The sequence below is a fragment of the Drosophila biarmipes genome, chromosome 2L (assembly GCF_025231255.1).
Source record: "Drosophila biarmipes strain raj3 chromosome 2L, RU_DBia_V1.1, whole genome shotgun sequence".
Classification (NCBI taxonomy): domain Eukaryota; kingdom Metazoa; phylum Arthropoda; class Insecta; order Diptera; family Drosophilidae; genus Drosophila; species Drosophila biarmipes.
Genome location: NC_066612.1, coordinates 18,142,136 through 18,156,552, shown reverse-complemented (window position 1 = coordinate 18,156,552; position 14,417 = coordinate 18,142,136). Strand labels below are relative to the sequence as shown.

The 14,417-nt window shown below is 42.7% G+C and overlaps 1 protein-coding gene across 1 annotated transcript; it reads left to right on the top strand.

Moving 5' to 3' along the window:
• Positions 1-629: 629 nt before the first annotated feature.
• LOC108033302 (60 kDa heat shock protein homolog 2, mitochondrial) lies at positions 630-10,380 on the top strand. The gene is made up of 3 exons (XM_017107572.2): positions 630-788; positions 8,302-8,423; positions 8,491-10,380. The coding sequence occupies exon 3, from the start codon at positions 8,497-8,499 to the stop codon at positions 10,219-10,221; it is 1,725 nt and encodes a 574-aa protein (XP_016963061.1). The 5' UTR covers positions 630-788; positions 8,302-8,423; positions 8,491-8,496; the 3' UTR covers positions 10,222-10,380.
• Positions 10,381-14,417: the final 4,037 nt, after the last annotated feature.

Below are 14,417 nucleotides of genomic sequence, written 5' to 3'. Positions count from 1 at the left end.
ATTTACCTATGATTGTGAAATCACTGTCATATATGACAATTAAATAAAATGATATTCTAAAACTAGCATTTGAAGGTATCTAGATTTTTTAGAATTAAAGGATGAGTTGTGAATTTCCTTAAGTAAGTGTATGAATTGTACATGTTTTTTGGATATTTCGACAAAAAAAAAACATCGTCACGGAACGAAACCAAACAATAAGCTATTGCCACAAATGACGCTCGAGAATTTTATAAATGAAACCAATTAAATTTAATCTCGCTGCATGAGGAGCCGGAATTAAACTATATCAGCAAAAAATATCTCTCAATAACACATTCCACGAGACTCTAAAGAGTAAAAATGAGCTCTACAAACGTGTACAAAATGTCTGTCCCATGCTGAACGTGATGTCAATAAAAGTTTTGCATCGACTTCGATAAATGCCAGAAGGGTTGCAAAAGGAATGAAAATAACATTTTTCTTATATTTTTTGCATTTGCTAGCATTTACAGAACGTGATTTGAGTTATTTATCGAACATATATTTGCCTCGCGTCGACCTCTTAAAAGTTTTTACAATTTATTCTAAAGGTGTAAAACCCATCCGATTCCTTACTCTCGCAAGCAATAAATTTCCTATTCTGTATATACCTAATTTGGTGAAGCACAGTAAGCACTGTCTAAGATTTCACATTATCACAAAACAAATAGTTACAATAAACATTAGTGCGATTCAGCGGATAAGACGAGCTTGGCTTTCAATATTAAACAAAGTGAACAACGGGAATCAGTGGAAATTTAGTAAAGGTAATAAAGAAATTAATAATAAAGGACACTTAAATTTTTTTTACCATTTTCTCAGATTATTTGATTTTATAAGAATAAATTCGACAAACAATGGCGCATCATCTCCCCAGTTCAATGTCGACACTTTGATTGAAGCCTCGACATTTGCAATTGCTCTGCATTTTATTGACTCCCATTCCCACAGCTTCTTTTTCCCAGCTTTCCATCAATGTTAATTGTCCAAATGTTGGGTGTGTGTGTGTACGCTTTAAATTGCCCTCGAAATTGTTGTGCCAGAAACCATTTAATGGAAAAGTTTACTACAATTGAATCAACACCCACGGACTATATTTCTCTGGTGCTTTTGCTGGTTCTGCTGCTGCTTCCGTTGATCCTTTTCCATTTAATGGCAGCCAAAAGTCAAATTGAATTTTATTTGGAAATTTCCACACTTATACTCCGTCAAAAAAAGCACTCCTGGCTCCATCATCTATCATTTCAAGCTGACCCAACAGTTTCCGAAATTGCCAGCCTTCAATTAGCTCCATAAAGTTTAATTTTCCATTTATGCATTTTTATTTTGCACTCGCAGTAGCAAAAAATATGGGGAAATGCAATATAAAACAGTGGACGAGAGAGTAAGGGGCCGAGCAAATTATTCATAATCGTTGGAATGGCTTCCGAGCTGCCAACTGTTTGGCAACCATCCAATGGATTATTGAATAGGAAGAACGCTGCAGCGGCTTAGGCGCGCGGAAGGCAGAGGTTGCTAGGTTGCTAGGTTGAACTTGTTGCCAGTAGTCTAATGTCGGCCGCTAGAATACACTAACAGAAATATTAGATTTCTTAAAATAATTGAAAGGGGGAATACAAATATTCATGCTTAAGTTGAGTGAAATCTTGCTAATTAATAATTAAAGAGTTCTAAATAAAGCCCAATTTATCGTGTTACAAACACACATCTATTTTATTTAAGGCTTTAACAATTGTAGATTGCTAAAAGTAAATTAGGTTTTGAAAACAAAAAAAAAACGATTTCGTAAAAATCTACTTAGAATACATTTTTAAATTTATTGTTCCAATAAGAGTTTTATTAAAGTTGTCATGTCTTCTTACATTAGGAATTAAGAAATCGAAAGATAGCTAAAAAGTTCAATAGTTCAATAATAGTAGTTCGATTTTAAAATTATTGGTTTAAAAGAAAATAAAAGTATATTTTGAATTAGCTAAAATAAAAAACACCATCACAACGTAGTTATATATTAATACGTTATCTGATAAAAAACTTGATTATTCCTTTTTATGGCAGCGTTATTCCTCATAGTGCAGGCGACAAAAGAAAAGCTTCAGTGTACTTTGTAATTACCGGCTCCGGTCGGAAAATCCATTTCATGCCGGGCCTTCTGTGCCACGAAGAAAGAAAAGAATGCGGCGGAGGGGCTGAGAGTAAAGTGAGAAGACGGCAACAACAAGTGCAATTGTTTCAATTATGTCAGACAACTTCTCGACTTCGTATTCCAGATACAATGGGGTGCACCGGGGTGCTGCATATTGCCTGGAAGCACTCACTCCGCACTTGTGCAGTTCTCGCAATTATGTCAGGACCAAGGACCTCACACACCGCACTCAGGCCGGGTAGAATTAACTCGGCTGCTGCTGCCTCCGCTCCTCTTTGTTTTCGCACCCGAAATGGCACACATATCTTGTTTATTGTGTCTCCGGATATAACTTGTGTATTTGCGTATTATAATTTGCATAAATTTCGACTGCCTGCGCCGAGTGAGCCGAAAGCTGCCGAAAGAAGGGGCCAGAGCAAAGGGCAAACGACTTGCGGCAGGAGGTGGCTCAGAAAACAATTTAATAACGAGAAAATACAAGTGACAAAATGAATTATGTTGTTATTCCTCTTGCAAAAGCACTCACACCACACACAAGTGAGTAGCTTGGCCTGAGAAGACAATTGTGAAGGGGTTTTTTATCTACTGAAACAGGAGGGACTTGTGGTACTTTCGGGAGTTGAAAAGCAGGCCAGTTATATTGTAAAGAAAATGAAAATATGCAGGATCTTGGTCTTTCCGAGGAATTCTGTCAAGTGCCTATGGGGTTTCTCGCGCTTGACGGAGCAAATAAAAACTCCAACGTATCAAATTAAATGTTTTTTACCCTTTTACCCTCGTTAAAAATGAATCAATAATCAATAAATTGTGTACCAGACTAAAATGTAATTTTTGTTGTTGCAAAAACAATAGATGAATGTTTAAAAATTATTTCTAGAGTATCCTGTAAAGTTACCTTTAGGTTAATAGTTTTTGGTGCTGCTGCTATACATAATAGATGTACTAATCAAATTTATGCTAGAGTGCTAAAATAATTTAAATGTTAATAATAAATTTATGGTACAACTTGAAATCATTACCATCTTAACTTCGATACCATCTTTAATCGATATTTGTGAAAATGTTGACTAAGATACTTAAGATATTTTATATTAAATTCTGTTAAGCTGTACTGTCAGTTCTTTTCTTCATTCTTAGCTACCGAGATTCCGCTTATTAATTTGCGTTCGCTGAAAGGTTGAAGGTAAAGTCGTGCTCCACTGCACAACCAAACCCACTTGGAGTTTGCATAACGTATACGCCCCGTGGCAAAGCGCCATCGATGATGTTTGCAATTGTGCAAAAAATGAAAGCGGGCGGTTACCTTGCCTTTCCCTTCCCCTACATGTACAAAAATGTACATATGAAAACACCGGTCCCTAGCTAGTCCTGCATTGGTATTCCTGGCTTGCCCATTTCATGGCTGCCGCTGACGGATATAATAAAGCTTCGATTATTCCATGGCATCTGGGGGATATATGCACATATATGCGTGTGGGAAAGGGCGACCAGGCAGACAACAAATTGTTAGACGCTACAATGAACTCTGATGCGATTGATTGAAAGTCACTGGGAGAGATAGAATACCATTGGTCTGTGCTGACATCTAGCAGTGGGAAATCCTTTAACTCCTCACCATGCTTAGCCCCAGATAAAAGTCCCCATTCCGACTTGGTTAGGCATCCTCTGTCATGTCAACAAGTTGAGGGCAAACAATTTAAATTACAAAGCAAACTCAATAAAAATGTTAAAAACTTTGGGCGATGAAGAAGACATCCCGGCTGAGCCGAGATTTGTTTAGTTTCGAGGTCCTTGACACGCATAAGTTATGGGCTGGATTCGGGGTAATATAGGAAGAGGAAGCCAAAGTTTTATAAGAAAAACAAATCGTGTCGCTTATTTATAAGCCTGTAAACAGATTTTATGAGCCTGCCCAAACATCGCCGGCCAGGAAGCAGCAAAAGTTGCAATCGTCTGTCGAGTCCCCCAATCGATTTTGGACCTTCATCCCTTCCGCCAGTTTTCAATTTATTAAAATGACCGTCAAAAATCGTTTGTGTGCGAAAGTTTGCGCTTATCCCAAAACACTTTTTGGACAGTTCTAACTTCGTTGCTCCCCTACATTTTTTTCAAATCTGGCGGCAAGCGATGACTGCGTTAAGACAAAACTTTTCGATCGAAGAAAAGTTTTCGGGATGTGTCGGACTTATGATTGCCTCGGAACGCACTGCATCTTAGAGTCTGAACTTGTTTTTCATTCACCCAGACAGCATAATTTTTGATTGCGTAACTTTTTCCCCCACTTTCCTAGGGAATAAAGTGGAAAGTTGTTATCCCCTTCGGTACATATCTTATGCCAAAAGCCGTCACACACGCCATGTTTAACCCAGTGTGACCTTTTCCACCTGACTTCCCGGCAAGCCGGGGCGCCGAATTCGCCGAACTAATAATACAAAGCACGGCACACGGCCCACGGAGCACGGCCCACGTCAGGCGACCTAACCTAAATACCGGAAATGCCCTTTATAATGCGCTTCCGACTCATGTGAGCAGGCCCAGACGGCGGGTGGCACGGTATGCCATGGGTGGCGGGACGGTTGGGTGCTTTAGGATCAGGGGTCTGAGTGTTAAAAACCAAGCCAGACAACAGCCCAGCCCACACCAAGCCGTTTCGGCTAATCAAAGTGTGCAGCCAACTGCAAAGGGGAACCGGAGGAGCCTGGTGGGAAAGTGGGTCTGCCGGAGGGAGATGCAGCTGACCACACCAAACATCCAGGCAATTGCACCAGAAGAAGACTTCGCCTTCGTTGTACACCCCTATGGGCCCTGATTTTGGATTGTTTACCCTTTTTTATTTGGAATGATCTCACAGTGGATTTAAAATCAAATGGTACACTAACTTACCGGATTTATATAAAAAACCTTATAATGGTTTAATTAATATAACATTACCCATAAAGTTAACCCTTATCGGTAGTCGTGTCTTACGAAAGACCCTAATTTTTTAAGCAAATATTATTGCCAACTTTCCGATGGAATGCATTTTCTCTTTACTGGGAATCATTCTTTTGGAAACAAAAATTTTTAGTTTCATTTATTTTTATCATTGCTCTGGAAAAACATAATTAGATATTTTATATATGATAGCCAAGTCAAGAAAATGTAATAGGTAAATAAACAGCTCCTAGATTTTATAAAGACGTCTGACACACTGCAAAATCAATCTTAAAACCACCAATAATGGTTAGGCTTTTCATAATTACTTTCATACAAGGCGCTATACGAGCCAATAAGTTCACGTGCCCACGTTGGTTCCCTTTTATTAAGCCGCATCTATAAATAATAATTTACTCTGCCACTTTTACCCGACCAATCATCTCATAAACTTTTTCAGAAAATCCGCTTAAAATTTTCCTTTCAACTTCGGCAAGATTTTGACCATCACTTTAAGTTAACAAAGCCAGCCGCAGCACGTATTTGTACCCTTTACTTGTTGGGAAAAGGGGTGATTCTGCAAGAAGTCTAAAAGGGAAAGTACAGGGAAGTAGTCTACCCATACTTTGTTTCTTCTTTCAGCCACGTTCTTGTAGAGGTATATTTCAAGGAGTAGAAATTATAGAAAAATCTTCAAAATCTAAAGAATATATTTATTCATTTGATATATATCACTGGGAACCTGACAGTCGAGTGGCACGACCTAAACCTTCTCTCTTGTGTTAATTAAACTTTGTGCCGTGCCATTACCCTCTTTATACTTAGGCTCAGTGCCCCTTTTCGATCCATTTACCGGCCCCATCCCTTTTCCTTTTCCTGTTGCGTGCCAAGTTTTTGTGGTTAATTATCGATTAGGGGGGCCGCGAAAGGAAAGGGAAAATCGCGCCTGGGAAAGTCCTTGGACTGCGGCGCGGCTGGGTTAAATCCAAAAAGACAAGTTAATTGAAGTGCAAAGACTTTTATGGGGGAGCATTGTTGGGGGGAGCTTACACAAAAGCTGGGCATCAATGGGTTAATAAGGAGCCAGCTGTTTTGTACCGATTATTATGCTCTTAGTCATTGTGCCATTACTTTCGCTCCAACAACGTGATTATTAATAAGGCACGAACCTGGCTCGCACCTGATTTATTTGCCCGCGTCATACGCTTATACACAAATGGGGGAAACTAATGATTACCGTTTGCCTAATTTATTGGATTTATTCGCGGACTCAACACGCAAATGGACTGACAGAGGTCAGTTTCCCCGTCCTGTCTTGTCCTTTTTCGGGTCATTTATTAATTGCGCCCCAAATGCGTGTGCTAATCTCTTCATTATACGATTTCATAATGGATTACATTCGAATAAATGTGCCTCATTTGCCATCTCCAGGCGGGCGCACGGCCGACTGCTAATTTTCTTTAATTTCGTTGCCATTTTCCTAATGACGCGTGGGCTTCTTCTTGGCCTGTTCGAAGTCCCAGTCGCCCGCCCTCCGAAGTCGCGTTAATAGGTCAGTGTTCTCTTGTAATATTAATGTCTGCTAATTTAAGACGGCTGTTGTAATTAAATCAGATGCATCACTGCTGGCAAGTGTGGGCGTGGATGGGCCGAAAGAGATGGATTAACGTAATCGATATGGCTGTTATTAACAATATATTGGCTAGCTTTGTGACGGAAATAGCTACTCTGCGTTGGCTGTAATTTTAGTCTTCAAAACCAACAAATAGTTTTTTTTTGTTATTTCAAATATCATTAAATTTTTTTATAATGAATTAAGGAAAGAATTTGGCGATTTTTTTGTACTCAAATTAAATTTAAAATATGTTTTATACCTTTGCGTTAACTAAGTGTTAAAAAATAACCAAGATAAAATCTCTTCAGGCTTTTACCGATTCAACAAATTTTCTTCAGCAATTAACACCCCATCGTTGTATTTTAATTTTAACAAGCACAAAACAAATGGTAATTTGAGCAGAGAATTATCGACTGGCGTCATGTGTTGCCACAGGCCGAAAGCAAATTTGCACTAAACCCAGGCCCATCTTAGAGCTTCCTGACACTTTTCCAGGTAATTAAAACACAAATATTAGCGAATGTCTGGGGGTGGGGCTGCTACCACCCACCTCGGAGCCCATTTTGCAATTTAAATTTTCATGAACAAGCACCGCCATTTGTCGCTGTCCGCCCGGTTGTCTTCAATGTCTGGTGTCCCGTTCCCACCCGCCCCTTGATCACGGGTCCTCGGCTCTGGCTCCTGGCAACTGGGTTCCTCGCTATAAGGCTCGCCTTACGCTGCCTTAACAGTTTTCAATTTTCCGCTCGCTTGTAAGCGCAGCTGACAGCGACTAGCGAACGATACCCCGGCGAAGAGCTTATGTTTCTTGGAAACGGGGTGAAAACAGGGGTCCCTGGGCGGAAAACCCATTCCTTCCTGGCTTTTATTGTATTTCGGTCGCTGTCGCCGCACATTTTTACGACTATTTAAATGGTTTTCACTTTTCGGTTACAAATTGTCGCCCAGGTAAATGTTCATTGGATAGGGGCAGAATTGGAGAGCTGGGTTGGGTTGTGCGATAGTGGTTTTCGACCATTTCAATGGCCAGGGAAAAGCCTTATTTAATCTGGCTTACTTTCTAATGAATTGTGTTTTTTATAAATAAATAAAGCCTTTTAGGTTTCTATTTAAGAAAAAAACAAAACATATAATTATTAATTATATAAGATGTATTACAATTTTTATGTAAAGGTGATCAATAATTTTTTTTGTAAAATGAAATAAATTACCCAATAGGTAAGTGCAATTAGCTAACAACACAAATAAAACTTCAAAAGTAGTTTAATTAACTTATGTAGATATAAGTAATTTGAATAATTTTTGTTGTGTACTTCCATTTGTTTATTTTAATATGTTAAATGTATTACTGCTTACTTCGAAGAACTAAAAAATATCTATTATATTTTTAAAATAATTTGAATAAATTTCTTCGCTTTCTTAGAGTATTTTACTCTCCTATAGCAATTTCACAAACTTTAGTTTTTATCGACATCAAAAACTGTAAGTGTTTTTTACGTATTTATAAATTTTATCCATTTTAAGTCTTCTTCCAAAGGCCCTAAAAACAAAATGAATATTGTTTTGCTCCCTAAAATGAGTTAAGTTATTTTTCCCTTTTAATAAACAGAGTAGTCTGGAAGCCTGCGGATCAGCTTGTCAGCAGCATACGATACTTCAGTTCCCCATTTTACATTTAACAGCTCGAGCTTCAACAGTATTTCCTTATTCCCCGGTAAAAAACAATAATCAGTGAGTTTGGCATCCTGAAGACTACATTTTACATTTCACACTAAGCCCCATTCCACCCTTCCCGTAGCTCATCATGATGCGCATGTTCACCGGCTCCCTGCGGCGCACTGCCGGGATTAATCATGTCCTGTTGGCGCGTTCCTACGCCAAGGATGTGAAGTTCGGTCCCGAGGTAAGGGCCATGATGCTGCAAGGAGTGGACGTCCTGGCAGATGCGGTGGCCGTGACCATGGGACCAAAGGGACGCAACGTGATCATCGAGCAGAGCTGGGGCTCCCCGAAGATCACCAAGGATGGCGTGACGGTGGCCAAGTCGATCGCCCTGAAGGACAAGTTCCAAAACATCGGGGCCAAGCTGGTCCAGGATGTGGCCAATAATACGAACGAGGAGGCAGGTGACGGGACCACCACTGCCACCGTTCTGGCCCGCGCCATTGCCAAGGAAGGCTTCGAGAAGATTTCGCGGGGAGCCAACCCGGTGGAGATCCGGCGAGGCGTGATGCTGGCCATCGAGAATGTAAAGGACAACCTGAGGAAAATGTCCCGTCCTGTCAGCACTCCCGAGGAGATCTGCCAGGTGGCGACCATCTCGGCTAATGGGGATAAGTCGGTGGGCAACCTCATCAGCGAAGCCATCAAGAAGGTAGGACGCGACGGGGTGATCACGGTGAAGGATGGAAAGACCCTATGCGACGAGCTGGAGGTGATCGAGGGCATGAAGTTCGACCGGGGTTATATATCCCCCTACTTTATCAACACCTCCAAGGGAGCCAAGGCAGAGTTCCAGGACGCCCTGCTGCTCTTCTGCGAGAAGAAAATTAAGTCGGCCCAGAGCATTGTTCCAGCTCTGGAGTTGGCCAACTCCCAGCGCAGGCCACTGGTCATCATTGCCGAGGATCTGGAGGCAGAGGCTCTGAGCACCATGGTGGTCAATAGGCTGAAGGTGGGTCTCCAGGTGTGCGCGGTGAAGGCTCCAGGATTCGGGGACAACCGCAAGGAGATGCTGGCTGACATGGCCGTGGCCACTGGGGGAATAGTGTTCGGGGACGAAGGAAACCTGGTGCGTCTGGAGGACGTTAAGATGAGCGATTTTGGACGCGTCGGCGAAGTGTTGGTCACCAAGGACGACACCATGCTGCTGAAGGGCAAGGGCCAGAAGGCGGAGGTGGCCAAGCGAGTCGAGGGTCTGCGAGAGGCCATCAAGGAGTCTACTTCTTCTTACGAGAAGGATAAGATGCAGGAGCGACTGGCGCGCCTTTCCTCTGGAGTGGCCCTGCTTCGAGTGGGAGGCTCCAGCGATGTGGAGGTGAGCGAGAAGAAGGATCGTGTCCACGATGCCTTGAATGCTACCCGGGCGGCCGTGGAGGAGGGAATTGTGCCCGGTGGGGGAACCGCCCTGCTGCGCTGCATCCAAAAGCTAAACGATCTGAAGGGCGCCAACGAGGACCAGAACATGGGCATCGAGATCATCCGGCGGGCGCTGAGAATGCCGTGCTTGACTATTGCCAAAAACGCAGGAGTGGATGGCGCCATGGTGGTGGCCAAGGTGGAGATCCTGGACGGGGACTACGGGTACGATGCCCTGAAGGGCGAGTTCGGCAACATGATCGAGCGGGGCATCATCGACCCCACCAAGGTGGTGCGAACGGCCATCTCGGACGCCGCCGGAGTCGCCTCGCTCCTGACCACCGCCGAGGCAGTGGTCACCGAGCTGCCCCTGGAGGAGGCCGCTGCTGCCGGAGCCGCAGCCGGTTTGGGTGCCCTCGGGGGCATGGGCATGGGCGGAATGGGTATGTAGTCCCACCCCACTTTACTGCGAATTTTTCTTGTCCAAATTCAAAACACGGGAATGTTTACCACACGTGTCAAATGTATCTAAACTGTTACCTCTGTTGTGCGCTACACTCGGAAATACCTTGGTTTTAAATAAATCTATTAATGTCTGGAATGCGTGAAATTCAATGGATTATTTTGCATGAGGCATGAGGCAAGAGTGGGAAGGGGAAAACGGACTACTAAGTACAAAGATAGTATAAATAATGTTATAATTATTTTAAATAATATATGTATCCTTTTTTTTGAAACTATTAATAAACTATTACGAATTTACACTTTAAAAAATACCTACATCTGATACATCTAATTTAACTTAACGAAATTAGTAAAGTTATGTACTGATTTTTAAAAAATAATTTGTTTTTAACAAAGTTATAGATACCTAAACAAAATATTACTAATATTTACAATACAATTCGCTTTGACTGAGGTATTTTGAATTGGACACTTTACTGTTTTTCACAACACTATGGCCTAGCTACTATCGTTCATATTATTATATTGGTACTATTTTGTTTTAATACTCCTTATTAAATTTAAAACTTTACTAAATAATGTTCTTTAGATTCAAGGAATATTGGTATTGAAGTTTTTTATGACACGGACTCATGACATTATTTGAGCACTTATTTCCGATGCAGGACAAGCAACTTGTTTGGATTGCAGGAAGAACGCCGGTGACGGACTCGACATTTCTGGTTCCTAATGTATCCGCTCTGGGCTTCTCGCTCGGTCCACGTTCCCATGCCTGTCCCCAGTTGTTTGTTGCTTGCACCGCCCTGGCCTCTGACAGTCTGCTCGTCCTGGAAGTGCTCTTTTACACATGTCCTTTGTCGCAGTCGCAATGTTGAGCTAACCACTTGTTATGGTTTTTCTCTTTTGTTCCTTCCGGACCCTTCCGTTTTTGCATTTCGCTATGAAATATGGAGCTTTCGGGCTCTTCTAATTGTGCTGAAGAGGGGGGCGAGGGACGGGCGGCGGGATAATAAACCGCCACTTGACTTTCATGCATTTGCTGCTTAACTTTCCGACATTTATAATGGCATTCGTTGTGGCCCTCGGGCGGAAAGAAGTCTGCTTGGATAGTTTCCACTTGGCCTTGCACCGAGGCCCCTTCAGCTGCCTCATCACCATAGCATCCTAAACCTGCGGCTGAGGCTCATGCTCATCCTGGGAAAGCGGCTAAGAAAACCGTTTTCGGGCCCGCGGGCCAAGTGGGTAACAAAACGTGTTCTGAGACCTCGTTGCTCCTCCTTTCAGCACTCTGAGCATGTTGAGCTCTTTCCCGCGGCTTATCCTTGGCGCTGCTTACACTCGAGTCGCTGCTGCGTTGCAACATCCTGCCAGAACAGAGCCCCCAAAGCCCCCTCTACTGCCCCCGGCTGTTTATGTTGTCAACGCAAATTGCACTTTCTGCTTGCCGTGTGATGTTCAAGTGCCTGTTAGGAAGATGATCCGGCCACGTGTCTTAATGATGCTACACGATGCAGCGCCCCGGGCCGCAACAATGCGCCACTTAATTATGAAAAAGGCCGCTTCGAGTGTCGACTGGCCGTCCCGGGGGTGGGGATTCCAGCGCTTTTGCCGCCATAACGCCCCATCTAACGTAGGATTTACGACCCCGGCTAATCCCGCTCGCTTAGCGCATTAAATCAGCTCCGAAATGGCCATAAAATTGCCCTCGCCTACATTGCAAACATTTCAAAAATTGACAATTTATTACAAGAGTTGCTTGTGGGGACGGTCGGGCGCTGCGGTGACTGAAGGGAAAGTTTTTTAGCCGAAAAAAAGTTTGCACACAATGGCAGCGAACATTACACTGGCTTGCAAAACGAAAATATGAAAATAACCCAGAAATATCTTTATTTGCTCCATTCACAGTAGACAAATGTCATAACCCAGCTGAAACTCATCCTCATTTATTTTAAAATTTACTAATGAGCTTTATTTTTGTCTTTTTATACTTATGGCATTTATAAGGATCCTAAATGTATTTAAATCAAATCTAATGTTTACTGTTACTTTTTAAAAATTTGCCTTACTTGTACTTCGGTTCGAAAACTAGTGTTGGAAAAGGTTTTATTATGCAAGCTAAAAAAGTTAGATCAATCGACCGTATATTACCCTGGCTTTAGTTAATAGAGTTAGGACCCTATTTCTTAGGTTTCCCAAATAGTTTTGTGAGTTTTTAGGAATAAACACAAATATTCTAGGCTTTACGAGAATCTGCGATCGTCAATTCACCCCTTTCGGGTCCTTCTGGTTATCTCTCCCGAAAATGTGTCCCCAGGCAACTGACGTGAATTCTCCGAGAGCTTGGGGCAGATTTATATTGCATTTGATTTTGATTTTGCTTGCTTGTGGTGGCACACATGCCCATATCCTCGCACTGGAGTGGCATGCAGCTGCAGTTGCCGCTGTAACATGCAGTTTTACATATACAATATGGCCATTGTTATGATTTATGTGGCAGAAATATTTCGGGCGCGCTTCCTGCAAATGTTTGCCTTTTTTGTGACAGCACTGAGCGAGGGAGGAGGCCCAGAAGCCATGGTTTTATGGAACCAAGTGGGGAGTGTGGAAGGGCTTAAAAGAAGGCGATTTTTGCGCTTAACCCGGCCAAATTCAATTTCAATTTGCACCCCATCAAAAGACAAACAAGAGTCTTTGAACTTTGGCCATAAACATATTGGGGGATTTCGCTTTGGGTTTTCCACATTTTTTGGCAGTCCCCCAGTCTGGCAAATGGGACGACATGTGGAGCGCCTTCCACACAATATATATGTGTCGAAGGGCTGATGTCGGCTGCAGTCGTCGGTCTGGGGCGTTACTCCATGTCGCAGATTCAGATCCCGTCGTCTCCTGCAGGCAGTGCTATAAACCAATTCGTTTTATGAATTTACACGAGTGCCAGCAAGGCACCCCCAAGTCGAAGTGGCAGTGGAAGTCACAGCCTGAGACAGAGTCGGCATCGTAATTGAATTCCGTGGGTCGCGTTCCCAACTCTTTGATACATGTATTCCACCCAAAGTGGTCCTTAAAGGCCACTTTTCCTGCGCCGAGTTAGATCCCAAACTGACAACCAGATGCTATCCCCCAACTGACCCCATGTTGGTGCAATTCATAAACGGAAATGGGAGTCAAACGTGTTGGGCAACGCAAACAATGCCGCCATGGATTTCGTCCAACAGCTCAGCCCTCAACCCGTTCGCTACTTGGCCAGGAAATGCAACGATAGCCTTGCATTTGAGCTTTGGATTTGGATTTCATTGTTGCACAGCCTTTTCGGGGCACCCATGGCCATGCCGGTCACCAAGTGGCATGCGTTTCTAATTTCCTGATGCCGGCTCCCCATCAGGGCCCCAAGCGGCCCGGGTGTCCCTGGTTGACCTGACAATTCTAAATTTCAGCACACACCAATTTATAAAGCCGCCAGTGTTTAATGTGTGCGCCCCAGTCCGACTAGTCTGCATTTCGAATAATTGAATTTCCAATGGCTCTGCGTGCTGACAGGCAGACTGGCAGACGCTTGACGATGATGAATGAGCCAAAAAGCGTAAATCAACAGGATAAACACTTTTACTTTGAATTGAATGGGTTGCAAATTAATATAAGAGACCAAGGCCGAGCTTCCAAACCATCCTGCATTCTGGACACTTGAAGAGTGATTACTAATTATGTTCCTGGAAATTCAGCGGTCTAAATACCCGTAAATAAATACTTCTAAAAATTAAACAAATTACTTATAACATATAGGCAGGTGCTAGACTTTTCGTTTGTACACTTTCAATGTACACTTTCATTTGATTTTGAATAAAATAAAACCTTCTGTGATACTGAAACCTTAAATAATAACTTAAGTTACCACGCGATGCTATTGAATTTCCAAATATTTTGATTATTTTATTTGTCTGGAACAGATATACAGATGCTTGCCTACCAAAAATGTTGAATGGACTGAAGACCACAAAATTCTGCTGATCACAAGGCCTTGCACCACCGCCTGTTGACCACGCAAAATGGACTGGCGGAGGTAAAGGACAATCAACGGCAGTGATTGGATGGACAGCAATTACCACTGATTTTTTCGCGCCTTTATTAATTGCAAGCCGCCGGCATGCCTCGTTTCAGTTCACTTCCTCGCCGGACAAAAAGCAA